At 44.3% G+C, this 14,949-nt stretch overlaps 1 protein-coding gene across 4 annotated transcripts in view; it reads right to left on the bottom strand.

The window, feature by feature from the left end:
* Positions 1-4,907: 4,907 nt before the first annotated feature.
* The window catches only part of LOC124005077 (rho guanine nucleotide exchange factor 12-like), a 72,223-nt gene continuing 62,181 nt past the window's right edge, over positions 4,908-14,949 (bottom strand). For all 4 annotated transcript variants that reach the window (XM_046313999.1, XM_046314001.1, XM_046314000.1 and 1 more), the window contains 13 exons: positions 14,757-14,871; positions 13,912-14,012; positions 13,536-13,613; positions 13,145-13,220; positions 12,676-12,843; positions 11,978-12,065; positions 11,608-11,685; positions 11,387-11,481; positions 10,861-11,085; positions 10,387-10,635; positions 8,188-8,414; positions 7,285-7,360; positions 4,908-7,135 (listed from right to left, as the gene is read on the bottom strand). In XM_046313999.1, the coding sequence (XP_046169955.1) occupies positions 7,125-7,135; positions 7,285-7,360; positions 8,188-8,414; positions 10,387-10,635; positions 10,861-11,085; positions 11,387-11,481; positions 11,608-11,685; positions 11,978-12,065; positions 12,676-12,843; positions 13,145-13,220; positions 13,536-13,613; positions 13,912-14,012; positions 14,757-14,871 (1,587 nt within the window). In that variant the 3' untranslated portion in view covers positions 4,908-7,124. The remainder of the gene's footprint in view (positions 7,136-7,284; positions 7,361-8,187; positions 8,415-10,386; positions 10,636-10,860; positions 11,086-11,386; positions 11,482-11,607; positions 11,686-11,977; positions 12,066-12,675; positions 12,844-13,144; positions 13,221-13,535; positions 13,614-13,911; positions 14,013-14,756; positions 14,872-14,949) is intronic.

Here is a 14,949-nt window from a genome sequence, read left to right as displayed (position 1 = left end):
GGAAAGAATGTACCAACTAGCTAACCAGCTACAACAACAAAGAATTATAATAAGAAACAACAGTGCCTCACAAGGTAATTCAATCACCAGAGCCAATGGACATGACAGGCAATACATACAACTGGACATTTATTCGGAAAAAAAATGGGCAAACTGTAAGATGGCTACCGGTCTGGACAAAAAGGAAGAAAAAGTCTGCATAGCAACTTTTCTAACCGTGATACAAAACGAATGCCTGAAGCAGAGAACTGACCCGTTAAAAATTATAGAGGCGCTACAGAAACACTTGGAGCCTTCCAGGAACGTGATCTACAAGAGGTACATGTTTAATGCTTGTCAACAAAGTCAACGTGAAACATCAGAGCAGTACACTGCAAATCTGAGGAAGTAGCAGACGTCTGTGACATGCTCAGAGAACCAAACCGTACACTGAACAAAGCCATAGACATGTCGTTCAAGTGAACAAGCACCAATGCAAATCAGGAAAATTGGTGGAGATGAACCAGTGAGTGACGTCAGAATCAAAAGGCCAAACATATGTTCGTAAACAGACAACACAAACTTCAACTCAATCTATTAGAGGAAGATAACGAGTCAGATGACCAAACAGATGCAATGGGGTACATCTCGCAGGTTATTCATTAACCTTAAGCTAGCTCCACTCAGTGATGAGCAATTGGCATACAGTATGACTCCAGCCATACAATTAAATGTCAACTAGACACAGGATCAACAGTGAATGTCATAATCTATGGGGACCTACAGTGAGTCATACAAGATGGCAATACAGTTGTCCTACCCAGCAAAGCTACCCACAAGCTATATGATGGCACACTGACAAATCCAATAGGACAATCCTATCTCAAAGCAGATCACCCCAAGCATCACATCCACTGAGGTCATCATAACAACTGAGATCATCTCCAAGTACAGGGACATGTTTGATGGGCTTGGCTTCCTTCATGGAGAGCTACACCTAGAAGTAGACAATGCCGCCCGGCCTGTGCAGTGCAGCAACTACCAAGACGGATACCTGTGAAGGAAAGGATCTTAAAGGCCATACATTCAATGGACAGTGCAGACATCACAAAAGTCACAGAGCCAACAATGTGGATCAGCAACATGGTTGTCATTGAAAAACCTGAACCTACGAATATGCATGGACCCCAGTGCACACAACAAAGCCTTACTGAGATCACACATCCAGATGCCCACAATAGAAAATATTCTACCAGAAATATCCAACGCAAAGGTTTTTTCAGTACTCGATGCCAAAGATGGACATTGGCAAGTCAAACTTGATGAAGTGAGCAGCTATCTAACAACATGCTGGACACCTGTAGACAGGTATAGATGGCTGAGAATGCCATTTGGAATCACGCCAGCAGCAGAAGAATACCAGTGCACACGCTGTGAAGCGCTACAGGGACGAAAAGGAGTGAATGTGATTGCAGATGACATTCTACTCAATGCATTTGCGAGACACACAGATGGCAGATTTTGACAGGAGAAGAAAAGAGATGTCAACCTGAAGCTACCAAGTGTGACATACATGGGTCATCTTCTCACCAGAGAGGGCCTTCGCCCTGACCCAGAGAAAATAACAGCCATTCAGAACATGGGTACACCGACCGATGTCAAGTCACTACAGCGGCTGTTGGGGTTTGTGAACTATCGACAAATTCATGCCAAGCCTATCTGATATGTGCGAGCCGCTCAGAAGACTGACTGACACGGACATTGTATGGACATGGCTACCACAGCATGACACAGCAGTTGAGACTATCAAACAGTTAGTCCCACAACACCCAGTGCTCAAATAGTAAGACCTGAATGTTAAAGTCATACTGCAGTGTGATGCCAGCGAGACAGGTTTGGGCGCAGGTTTGGGCGCAGAAAGGACAACTTGTTGCATTTGCCTCCAGTACATTGACTCAGAACAAAGACATGCACAGATTGAGAAATACTCTCTCCATTGTTTTTGCATGTGACAAGTTTGACCAGTATCTGCATGGCAGAGAGTTCATAACAACACACAGCGACCACAAACAACCACAAACCACTGGAGACAATCTTCAAGAAGTCACCTACCCGCAGCATCAAAGCGACAGCACCATAGCACTAAGGCTACAAAGATACCAACTCCACGTGCAATACAAACAAGGCAAAGAACTACATGTAGCGGACTTCCTGTCCAGAAAAGCTCAATTAACCACAGAGCACAGACAAATGCAAACACCAGCCATGGTCTACGCTATGGGCCTGGCCACAACTGACCTGGAACAAGTGGATCAGACCAGTGATGTCAACATCTCAACTAAGACAATGAAGTCAATCACACTCCTCCCAGGACCCACTGTTTCAGGCTCTGGGCGCACAAATAAACCACGGCTGGCCTGGAACCAAAGAGGCTGTGAGTCACACACTGAAAGATTTCTGGACATACAAAAGAGGAGCTCACCACAGAAAACTGATTGATATTCAAAGGAAACAGGGTCTTCATGCGCACTGAATTTCTCAACAAAATCCACTCTGGACTTGGTTGCGGTTTTCTGGCCAAGGATTACAGAGGACGTAAAGATCGTTATCAGCAAATGTCCCGCCTGCAACTCCATCCATAAGTGAGAACAAAAGAAGATCCTCATCCCCCAGCAAATCCCTCCCATCCCATAGCCCAAGGTCGGGATGGACTTGCACACAGTCAACAAAAGCAACCACATCATCGTGGTGGATTATTACTATGACTAGTGGGAGCTCGACGAGTTGACTGACACCATCATTGAATGCTACAAAAAGCAGTTCAGCAGACATGGCGTTGCCCACACTGTTGTTTCTGATAATGCCCCCCCCCCTTCTCCGGAATGGATTTTCAAAAACGTGCTGATGAGTGGGACTTTAGAAACCGTATCACAGCCAAAGCAATGGCAAAGCTGTGGAAATTGCCAAAAGTCTCCTAAAAAAAGGCTGCGATGGATGGCGAATAACCATGGAGAGCAGTGTTGGCATGGCGGAATAATCCAACAGACGGACTTAACAGTTCTCCTGTACAGCTTGTCCACCCACCATGAAAACAACTGCTCAAACCCCAATGTGGTACAAAATGTCATAGTAAGAAAACAAGCCAAAGGGTTGACAGCAAAACACCACGACGACACACATGCCTCTGACATGCCCGACATCATCCAAGGACAAACCGTACACGTCCTTTCCTACCCAAACAACTCAGCTAGCACTTGGATGCTGAGCATATGCACTGATCAACTCAGGGAGGGGTCGTATGAAGTACTAGTGAACGGTAAAAAAAATATATACAGCAGAAACAGAAAAGAGATTCATCCAGTGTCTGAACAAGAGACCCAAGAGAGCATATAGCTAGCTACATCTATGGGCTTCTGTCGTGCATAATGTGCAGTAGCCTGCAGTATATCACATATGTATTGGATAACAGCACAAGCATTGTCTTCTTTGGGCTTGGACTCATAAAATGTATTTAATGTATGGCTCATCAGGCAGAGGTAGCATCAGGCTTGAATTTTTTGATTAAAGCTCTAATCAAATCCGGACATAGGCCTATTTATATGCTTCATAATGCTTTTGAATGACATTTCCAGTTTCGGCAGGCAATACTGGGTTACATGGGACAAAAGTGATTTATTCTCAGGATGGATCATTTGTAAAATACTGGGAAAATATTCAATCCTAATCTGTACACAATTCCTGAAAACTGAAAATGTCCCAGTTCTTCCATGGCCCACATACTCACCATACATGTCACCCATTAAGCATGTTGGCGATGCTCTGAATCGACGTGTACGACGGCACGTTCCAGTTCCCGCCAATATCCAACAACTTCGCACAGCCATTAAAGAGGAGTGGGACAACATTCCACAGGCCACAATCAACAGCCTGATCAACTGTATACGAAAGAGATGTGTTGCTCTGCATGAGCCAAATGGTGGTCACACCAGATACTGACTGGTTTTCCACGCCCATACTTAAAAAACAGAAAAGGTGACGCATATCTGTATTCCCAGTCATGTGAAACCCATTGATTATAGGGTGTAATGAATTTATATCAATTGAAATATAAATTATATGAATTGTAACTTTATATTTTTGTCCAGTGTATATGTAGAGAAACAAGACAAACACTCCAAAAAGAGCCACAGCTCATTAAACAAAGGCAGTGTACCATTAACGACCATCTAAGTGGCTGATTCATTTAAAACCTTCATTTCAATTTCTGACAGCAGTCAATTGTGTGAGCAGCTTTCATCTTGGATGGGTTACTAAATATTGTCCCTGATGAGCACTGTTCTACCAGATTCAAGTCATTCAAATAATACAAAAACGTGTTATAGTTTATAGGCAAAACAAAAAGTGCGATGAATTCTTTAGAATAAGGTCTTAGTGGCTGATTGCTACATGTATGCAATAGTGAAAGTTGTCATCGTAAAGTGACAATGAACAACGTCACATCAAGATCAGCCTCAGTGGAAAACACTTGCGTGTGTCTTTGCGTATTCTGTGGGTATGTACGCATCTATAATATTCAGTTGCCTGAGTGAAAATTGCTTCACTCCAGGTGGAAGCATGCACGCACGAGTCTCCTGTGAAGCGAGTCATATCGTCAAAACATCCTTATCTTAGAATTAAGTCACACTTAAAGCACCATTATTACGCGCAATATCACAAACAGGCAACACTTCTAGGTGAAACTGAGCATCAAGCAACAGAAAATTGCATGAAAATCGTGAAGACGTGTGTCTCAACGAGACACAAATCTCCTTGTAATACACCTCGCAGGAAAAGGGCACTTTTTTGTAACTGATGCAGCAAAGGTGGTGCATGGAAATGACATTGAAAATACAATTGTATATTATTGGCAAGAAGAAACGGTCACTTGACGAGATCAACACACCTTTACTTAGATCAGAGATTCTATTTCCATCTTATACATTGGCACAATAACTTAATAATATGCCAAGAGGCAAAATGAGAAAAACAATGGCTTGTCGGTAGCTCAAACTGAAGTGACCCTCCTGAGATGTGACAGTGCACTCCTTTGTCTAGAACTTCAAATTAGGTAATTGACATGTTCATGTGGAAAATGTGACAATCAATTACCATCCCTCTCTTTTCTCGGTCTTCATTTCATTGCAGAACATCTTCAGGAGAGGCAGGAGATGTGTCACTCAAAGGAGAATAAGTAATTATAGGTTAATTAAGAGGCTTCTGTTTCCTCTCCAGCAAGAGTGTAAAAAAATCAAGTAATGTGCACAGCACACACTGTCAAGAAGTCTAGACTTAACTCAAAACTCTTGATAACTACATAAATCAAATTCCAAAGCAGATTTAGTTATTCTTCAGACATTGCTTTGCAGTAATAGGATACAATGTCATTTTCTCTCAGGTATATTTAGCTATCAACCTTTGACAGTAGCTAGGCTTTCAGACCGATGCCCGAAGAACATTTTTAATGAGATATGTTGAGCTGAATCAGATAATAACAGACTAGAAACACATTTAGCAGCACACTGACAAAACACTGATGTCATTGCATGTTTCAGGGTGGGTCCTGCTCATGTCTATCTGGTAGATGGTAAAAGCCTGGCCCCTACTGGTGTATGTCAAGTGAATGAATCTTCCTATAGGAGGAAAAGGACAACATGATTGCCTTGTTCTTGATGAATTAAGTGATGGTATTGCTGAATCCATTCCATGTAAAAACAGTTGACATCTGTGAAATACAAAACTACTGTATATGGGTCAAAATGAATTTACAGTTACCTAACAAAAGCTTAGCAAAATGTTCCTACATTGTCAAACTCATAGGCCACAATATTTTGTTCACTACCTACCTGATTGGTCAGTATTGGTCAAAACTGTAGAGAAAAAGCTGTACATTTACTATGACGGTTACATTTTATGAGTAGGCTAACTCCATGTTCCTCCAATAGTTAGCTCACACTCATGGAAAATGGTGCTGAAAAAACAGTTACATTAACTTTCTGTCCCATCTTGTCTCCTTGTTTATCAAATAGTTGTAGTGATTCATCTACAGGATCAGAAGTAAGAAAAGGTGAGAACAGTTAAAGTCTATCCCCACCACAAAGCCACATTGGGGGGGGGGGGGGGGCTAAGCAAAAAGAACAGGACTAAAGGAATAAACCGTGTTGAGTTTTAGAAATGTCATGGCATTTTTTATTAAAGTTATGCATAACCTTCCAACTTGATCATTTATAAATGTGTGAACTTTGTGACATTATCAGCTAGAATTGTCAGATCACTGGCACATCAGCAGTAGCATGGGCAGCACAGAGGGGGAAACCAGGCATTATTACCAACAGGAGTGGGGGGGTGCGTTTTAGTCAGGTGTAGAAATGCACTGAGGACCAGGGCAGAGCCCCTGACTTTGGCATGCTGCTTAAACGCCATCCTATGGGGGCTCCACGCAAAGTGCAACTCTATGCCCTCTCAGTCCAAGCATATTCTTCCTGTGTTCATTAAGGATAGGATAGCGTGTGCACCGACGTGGGTGGAGCAGCCTAAAAGGAGGTCCAAATGGCCAAAAAAAGCATGCAAGCAACATGGGAAAACACAAGAGAAAATAAATACATCTTGGGATTAAAAACAAAAAAACGTAATACATTATTTTAAAATGTTCCTTTTTCTTCTCGCTTTTTTTTGTGTATAATATATATCCTAAACACACAGCTTTGTACATTTTGGTATAGTTCTTTCTTGCAGGGATGACTAGGAGTAGAGAGAAAGGAGGGGAGACACTGGGCGACCCACCGCCATTGGAGTGGGGACACGCAGCAGTGGGGGGGGGGCAGGTTCGGGACAGTCCCTCTTCCTTGATTGCCTTGTGCTGACGGATGGAGCAGGGGGGCGGGGATCCAAAGAAACCACCCTTCCTCCAACTGTCTCTCGCTCATGCTCAGTCTCTCGGGGAGAACCATGGTAGGAGGAGGAAGAGGGTACTCAGCAGTTGAATGGACAAGCTAATAGAGGACATCCAGGTCAACGAGACAGCAGGGAGGCAGAAATAAACTCTTCCATCTTCACGTCCTCCCTTACGGCCTTGATGCAGGGGCCGGGGAGGAATGGGATTTCCGTGACTATCTCTTATCTAGGAACAAGATAATAACAGAAAAGGCCAGGGCAGTCAGACCATAAACAATAACTCAGCTGTCACACCTCGCATGCTCTTGGGTTTTCTAATAAATACTGAGACACTGAAAGGGAGAAAAGGAATCAGTAAGACTACAGCCATGTTACCTTTGTTATCATCCATGTCTGTTGATAACCTGGCCGGCCTTTGGCGTAGTAGACTGTGATACTTGGCCTCTACCTCCTGAGAGAAAACAAACAAGCAGGGATCAGTCTGCAATCAGATTTGATATGCACTAAAGTCATATTTACTAATGAACCCTTAGCCTACAATTTCCGTGGCACCGCGGAAATCAAATTAACATAACACAAAAATCCCCATCAAAATCGGTCTGTTTAAGCTAGAGAGATGTTTTTTTTTGTTGCATGGGCTGCATCTCAATCCACCCTTCTGAATCTGCGTGAGAAAGGTGGCAGAGCTAAAGCAATGATTATCAGAACATGAGACATCCCGGGGCGAAAAAAAATCTGTCTTCTCACAAAAATGCCTGTAGCATCCGAACAGCGTGGCATACATTATGAACACTCTATTGAAAGATGACTCTCACGAACACATTGGCCCGCTCTGTTTTGGTCTAGGATGCCCACAAGCCTCAAGACTAATCTGATTTCCCTGATACCAGTTAAGAAGAATGGAAGTATATATGGAGGTAGTTTATTACCTAAAATATGGGGATAAATACATGTAAAAAATGTTTTACAATAATTTCCTGATATTTCTTATATCTCTCAGATAAAGAAAGGACAGACACTTCAGATCAAACTTCCTTCTTATTTTTTTGGGGGACTGTTATTCAATGCGTTTCTATTGGCTAATAGCAGTAATGCCAAATTCAATGTTTCATATTCCCCGGCTTAAACAGGGCTCAGACTTTAGAGGGTTAATCAACCAACCAGTCAGTCAGTCAACCACTCAGTCGACCAACGTCAACAAATGAATCAATTAGTCAACCATCCAACGATCCATCCATCCATCCATCCATCCATCCATCCATCCATCCATCCATGTACCTTGAGGTGGTTGAGGTTGGTCTGCAGGTTGCGGATGTGGGACAGGACCTGTCGGCTGAAGCTGGAGATGCTGCCTGCCTGTGAGGCAGAGGAGAATCTCAGGCTGATCCCAGAGTCTCCTGCCCCGCAGCCCCGCGAGGCGCTCAGCTGCTTCCCCGTGGCCTGGAGGTCGTCGTCCGTGCTGCTCTCCCCCGAGCCCCCGTAGCCCTCCAAGACTAAGTACCCTGCTGGAAGACGCAACAAGGTCCAACTGATTAGGAACTGAATCAGGTGGGTTGGTGTTGAGCTAGAACAAAAATGTGACTTGTTACAAAACACAAGGCGTATGTCGCGCATCACTACTTCATGCATTTTTGGGCTGAAATGTGAACTTTTATGTGCCTTAATAACAAACTAGTATGCCATCTGTAAATATGAATAGAATTGTTAAATTACGAGCTTAGTTGGTATAGCCACAGAAAAAGTAAGCAACGTTCCCGCTAGCAATGATAGGCTGAGGTAATGATTGGACTGGCTGGACATGCCGAGAGATGAGTTTGGATTTGTCTGCCTTGTAGCACGCTTCTGTCTATTTGAGCTGGTCGGTATGCGTAGGTAATCCTGTCTAACGCTGCTTTAAAAAATATATATACAGTGGGGCAAAAAAGTATTTAGTCAGCCACCAATTGTGCAAGTTCTCCCACTTAAAAAGATGAGGCCTGTAATTGTCATCATAGGTACACTTCAACTATCACAGACAAAATGGAAGAAAAAAAATCCAGAAAATCACATTGTAGGATTTTTTATTAATTTATTTGCAAATTATGGTGGAAAATAAGTATTTGGTCAATAACAAAAGTTTCTCAATACTTTGTTATATACCCTTTGTTGGCAATGACAGAGGTCAAATGTTTTCTGTAAGTCTTCACAAGGTTTTCACACACTGTTGCTGGTATTTTGGCCCATTCCTCCATGCAGATCTCTTCCAGAGCAGTGATGTTTTGGGGCTGTTGCTGGGCAACACGGACTTCCAACTCCCTCCAAAGATTTTCTATGGGGTTGAGATCTGGAGACTGGCTAGGCCACTCCAGGACCTTGAAATGCTTCTTACGAAGCCACTCCTTTGTTGCCCGGGCAGTGTGTTTGGGATCATTGTCATGCTGAAAGACCCAGCCACGTTTCATCTTCAATACCCTTGCTGATGGAAGGAGGTTTTCACTCAAAATCTCACGATACATGGCCCCATTCATTCTTTCCTTTACACGGATCAGTCGTCCTGGTCCCTTTGCAGAAAAACAGCCCCAAAGCATGATGTTTCCACCCCCATGCTTCACAGTAGGTATGGTGTTCTTTGGATGCAACTCAGCATTCTTTGTCCTCCAAACACAACGAGTTGAGTTTTCACCAAAAAGTTATATTTTGGTTTCATCGGACCATATGACATTCTCCCAATCTTCTTCTGGATCATCCAAATGCTCTCTAGCAAACTTCAGATGGGCCTGGACATGTACTGGCTTAAGCAGGGTGCATGTCTGGCACTGCAGGATTTGAGTTTTTGGCAGCGTAGTGTGTTACTGATGGTAGGCTTTGTTACTTTGGTCCCAGCTCTCTGCACGTCATTCACTAGGTCCCCCCATGTGGTTCTGGGATTTTTGCTCACCGTTCTTGGCCAGTGTCAGTAAACATTGGTAAAAAAAGTATAAAATTGTTGCCCGCAGCACAGTTGCTGTCACCAACGCTTTGGAAAACATAAAAACAGCCTAACCAGCTCTGCTAGGGCAAGTAAAATGGTCAGTGAGCTGTTCTCACATTTTTGTCTGGAAGTAGCCTGCAAGCTAGCCAATGTTAGCTTGGGTGCTTGACTGCTGTTAGGACAGAACACTTAGATCAACCATTAAAGCAATGGGTGGGGCTATAGCTTAAGAGGGTGTGAATGATGCTGAATGTGTATCTCCAGTAGTAGTACCATTTTCTCAAAAGTGAGGTTACAACTTTATCAACTTTCAAAGCAGAATTTATTTCCCATTGTTCCTCAACTGTAGTGTATGTAATACCATTTTCTAGCTCTAAGTCTCTACTTTTATCCAATGTAAAAAACACTATTTCAAAATTTGCTACGCAAGACCGAATCGAGCCGGTCGTTCACAAATTTGCAACCCCATGGGTCCCCAAGACCAGGATAAAAAACACTGCTCTCTCACACACACACTGCAAGTTTACCATAATCCTCGGGGGACTCAAAGAAGCCCGTGTCCCCAGACACCAGGTCCTGAGCCGGGTCCTCAGGGTGGCTTGCCTGGGTGCACCTCCCTGAGCCGTTCTGAACCGCCACCCGGGCCCGGCTGTCCACGGGGGTCCTCAGGGACGTGGTCCTGAGAAGACGCCCGCCCCCTGCGGAGGAGCGCCCGGCGCCTTCGCCGTCCTCCTGTGACATGAGCTGGGTCACAAGGACTTGCTTCAGCGCTGACACTAGAGGACAAAGATACGGTTAAGACCAATGGAGGAGTGTGTGTGTGACATTTTAAATGAATCGATTCCCACCCACATAAAATCTATAATGCAATGTGTGTTTAGGGTGGAAAGCTATCCCTGACATGGTTCATAAAACTAACTATATTTTTTTCTGGTCAGAAAAGTCTTAACCCACTCCAGACTTGAGACCTAGGCAATTGAGGCAGATGTCCTTTCACTCACATGTCTTTAAGGCATCGTCAGCTCTCGAAGGACTGAAGCCCACACTGTCCGATTCGCTGAGCCCTTCTACGGCCATGCGGAAGGGCAGCCTATCTGCAAGGTCCGGATCCCCGTAAAGCCCCTCATCCCGGTTGGGCTCCTCTTCCGGCTTGAGTCCTTCAAATGGGTTGGCATCTGGGAGAGAGGTCTGCATCTCGCCTCCAGACGCAGCGCAGCCCTCTTTATCTGGGGAGCGAACAAAGAGACCTTGATGTGCATTCAGTCAATCTAGATGGATTCTACTGGAGCATGTTACTAGTGGAGGCGGGAACGTAATAGCTGGAATGGAATAAATGGTAAGGTATCAAAAGACATGGACTCTGTTTCATACATTCCAGTCCAGCCATTGAAAAACGCCTTTCATGTGTTCTAAAGTGACATCAGCTTCCACTGCACATTACACAATGTCCCTAACTGCTGCTGAAGAAGTTCTCAAATATCCCTATAGATGGGGGAACATGGAGAGATGGGGTGCTAGTTTAGATACCTATAGACTGGCTGCTTCCAGAGGAGATGCGGTCCGGGTCCTTACTGAGTTGGGCTATGCCTGCAGTGATGATCTCCACACCGTCTCTCTCTCCACTGACATGGTGGGAGAGAACACAGTCAGTATTAGGAGAAGCAAGTTCATGGTCATCATAAAATACATTTGCTGATTAATAAAACCAAAGACACCAAAGAAGTTTTATACTGAGAGGAGGAACGTACTCCGTTTGAGGTAAGGGGATGACGCTGTTCGGCTTCACTTTCATGGCGTCCGCTCTCTGGGTGATCTGCCGCTGCCACCTGGTGGAGGGAAGATGACAACACACAGACAGACGACAAAGATAAAAACAGATACAGACACACAGTGACAGAGGTGAGTAGACTGTGGGTAAAAGGTGTTCCTTACTAGACCTAGGATCAGATAACCCTACCTCCATTGCTAACCTTCACTATTAAGACAGGTAAGAAAAAGATCTGACCCTGTATCAGTGGTTAGGGTTAACTTCTACCTACTACAGTGAATTAAGCTAAACTGAATGAGGTTTTAAAGTTGTGGCTATAATGACTAAACCACAGTGTCAGGAGGACTCACATTCTCTGCTCTGATACGGTCTGGGCCATCAGCTCGTAGATTTGGGCCCCGTTGTCCGACATTGAGAGAACAAAGAACGACTTGTTGTCTGTTGGGAGAGGGAATAGCAGGAAAATAGGGTACTCCTGACTGTGCCTCACATTACACCCTATCCCCCTATATAGTGCACTACTTTTGACCACAGTCATATAGGGCTATGGTCAAAAATAGTCCACTATATAGGGGGATAGGGTGTAATGTCAGCTGGGAGTCACTGTGTTAACAAGGTTGGATCTACAGTACCAGTCAAACGTTTGCACACACCGACTCATTCCAGGGGTTCTTTATTTGTACTATTTTCTACATTGTAGAATAATAGTGAAGACATCAAAACTATAAAATAACACATATGGAATCATATAGTAACCATAAAAGTGTTAAACAAATCAAAATATATTTGATGTTTGAGATTCTTCAAAGCAGCCACCCTTTGCCTTGGTGAGTTTTGCACACTCTTGTCATTCTCTGGCACTTGGCTGCTTTTCCTTCACTCTGTGGTCCAACTCTTCCCAAACCAAAGCAACAACAAAAAAACTGGTACTCTAACAGATTTCAATAGAACACTAGAATGGACATCTGCATTCCAGGTAGCATGACTACAGGGTGGCCATCTTTGTCAGGGAAACAAATGGTATGACTGTATCTCTATGGCAACTCACCTGTGGCCACAGAGCGCACCAGCACCGCATTGAGCTTGATGATGGGGCTGAAGATGTGCTTGGTGTCGGCGGTGCCAGACAGGTTTTTGCTATGGCACTTGAGGATGAGCCGTTCGTCCTGCTTCTGCAGCAGCACCAGGATGTCCTCCAGGAGCAGGGTGTACAGCTCTGAGACCAGAAGAGGAGATTTAACCACAGAATTACATAGAACACTACGCTGGACATAGATGTCACAATTATATTAGTATTATATCTCATTAGGCAACAATGGTGTTTCTTTTATAATTTTTCCCATTACATCATGGAGTTTTTCCTGACCACATGACCTGACATTGAATTAGCCCAGGCTGTTTGCAGTTGTAGTCTACAACTAGGGCCAAGAGTTTTCCCTAGTTGGATCACATTGGTCAGGAAAAACCTCCTTGGTCCTACTCATCCACATAAATGCCTGATAAAGTCAAAAGCATACCAATAGTCTTGTCCTTGTTGACCTTCCATGACAGTGGTCCCTCATGGACCATCTTCTTCTTGGTCAGGTCCAGGTTCTGAGAGTGTAGGGTGGAAAGGTCAATAGGTCAGATTAGCTGGGCTTAGTTGTTTAGTCAGATCCCTATTAGCTTTCACTTTGGAAAAAAAATACTCTTCCACCCCAAAGAGCTGCATGATCTAGTCAAATTTTGAGCACTAGCAGCTGACATTTAAACAAATAATTTCCCCTTTTATAACTGCAGTGGCTCCCTTGCAGAAACCAAAACAAACTAAAATGTTGCTTAAAGACAATTGTGGCTGCAAACTAAAAGAGCTGTATTGTGAAGTCTTTTTGAGGGCAGGAGCAGAAAACACTTTATAGATCGCCTCACCTTGAGCTCTGAAATCATGGGGTTCTCTGTCTGCTTCAGAGACGAGAGGTCTAACCGCCTCTGGTAGTCCTCCAGCCTCTGTGGAAAGAAAGAGGGAGAAACAGAGAGCAAGAAAGAGAGGCACACAGAAAAACAGGCGTAAGCTGGATACTCTGCTGCTACAGGCACTATTACACTCTAAACAACAGACACAAACCCCATATTTTCCCTGCAATCCATCATCTCTGCATTCTCTCAGAGGAACAGTGGGAGAAAAGAGAGGACATATTTTCGGGGGACTGAGGCCCTGTAGGCCGAGCAGGGGTGAAATGAGATAAGAGAGATGTGGCTGTGCTGCCGTCCCCTCCGTTCCCAGATGACGCTAAATCACACCCACCTGCTTGTTTTCAGACTCCTTCACCGCTTGGTTGACATGATTGAGGATCTTCCTGCAGCAGTCGCCCGCCTTCTTTACCTTATCTTTCTCCACGGTGTCATCTGAAATTAAATTACGAGAGAGCTGAAGATTTTGTGGAGAAAAACAGAAGAAAAAAAACAGCCTCTTTTCCTGCCCCAATTAGCAGCCGATCACTCGGAAATGAAGACCAAGTAGAGGGCATTAACATTCCTAATAGCTGGTACCTACTTTATGTTCAGTGCATTTTATGCCCGGAGAACTAAACCACAGCCAAGATTAAAAACGATGGGAACCAAATCATTCGAGAACATCTCACAAAACGGGCATTACCGACTACGGAAAATGCCAAAACAATAATCTCAGTTTAACCGAGAGCACAGCTGTAATTCGCTAACAGGCTGGCGCAATGCCAGCTCTCCCGGGTCACTGAAAATGCCCTAGTTTAGACATGACATACATGTATCACTATTACCATTGCATACACAGTGATGAGCTGGGCTGGCAGCTCCCAACACACACACACGCACAGAGGGCGGTCACTGGGGCACCACAGCGGAAGGACACTGCTATCATTAACGCTGCTGTAAGTGCGCTGCCCTGCATCACCGCGATGGCCTGGTCTGCTTTGAGCCCAGCGCAATCATTACTCATTGTCAGAGTCTAGTCTTTTTACACTGTCATGCCAAACAGAACCGTACTGTGCTGGCAGCTCATTGTGTTGGCTCACCAGCACGGTTCCAGCAACTACCGTGGGTGTGTAGTCAGCCCAGTACAGCTTGGATTAATAGAGTGAAAGAGGTATAAGGAATGTGCATGTGGCCCACCTGTGTACTTGGCGATGTTCTCCAGTAGAAGAGGGTACTTGGTGAGCCTCTGCATCTCCACGGGAATGATATCCTTCAGTTGGAGTCTTCGACACAGTCGGTTACTCTCAGCCTCCTGCAAACGCACAGTGAAGTCAAGGAAAAAAGGCCGCAGGAATGATGAAAAGGGGCAACAAAACAGGCAAGATGCATC

Source organism: Oncorhynchus gorbuscha, linkage group LG19 (assembly GCF_021184085.1).
Source record: "Oncorhynchus gorbuscha isolate QuinsamMale2020 ecotype Even-year linkage group LG19, OgorEven_v1.0, whole genome shotgun sequence".
NCBI lineage: Eukaryota > Metazoa > Chordata > Actinopteri > Salmoniformes > Salmonidae > Oncorhynchus > Oncorhynchus gorbuscha.
This window is presented reverse-complemented; position numbering and strand designations above follow the sequence as displayed.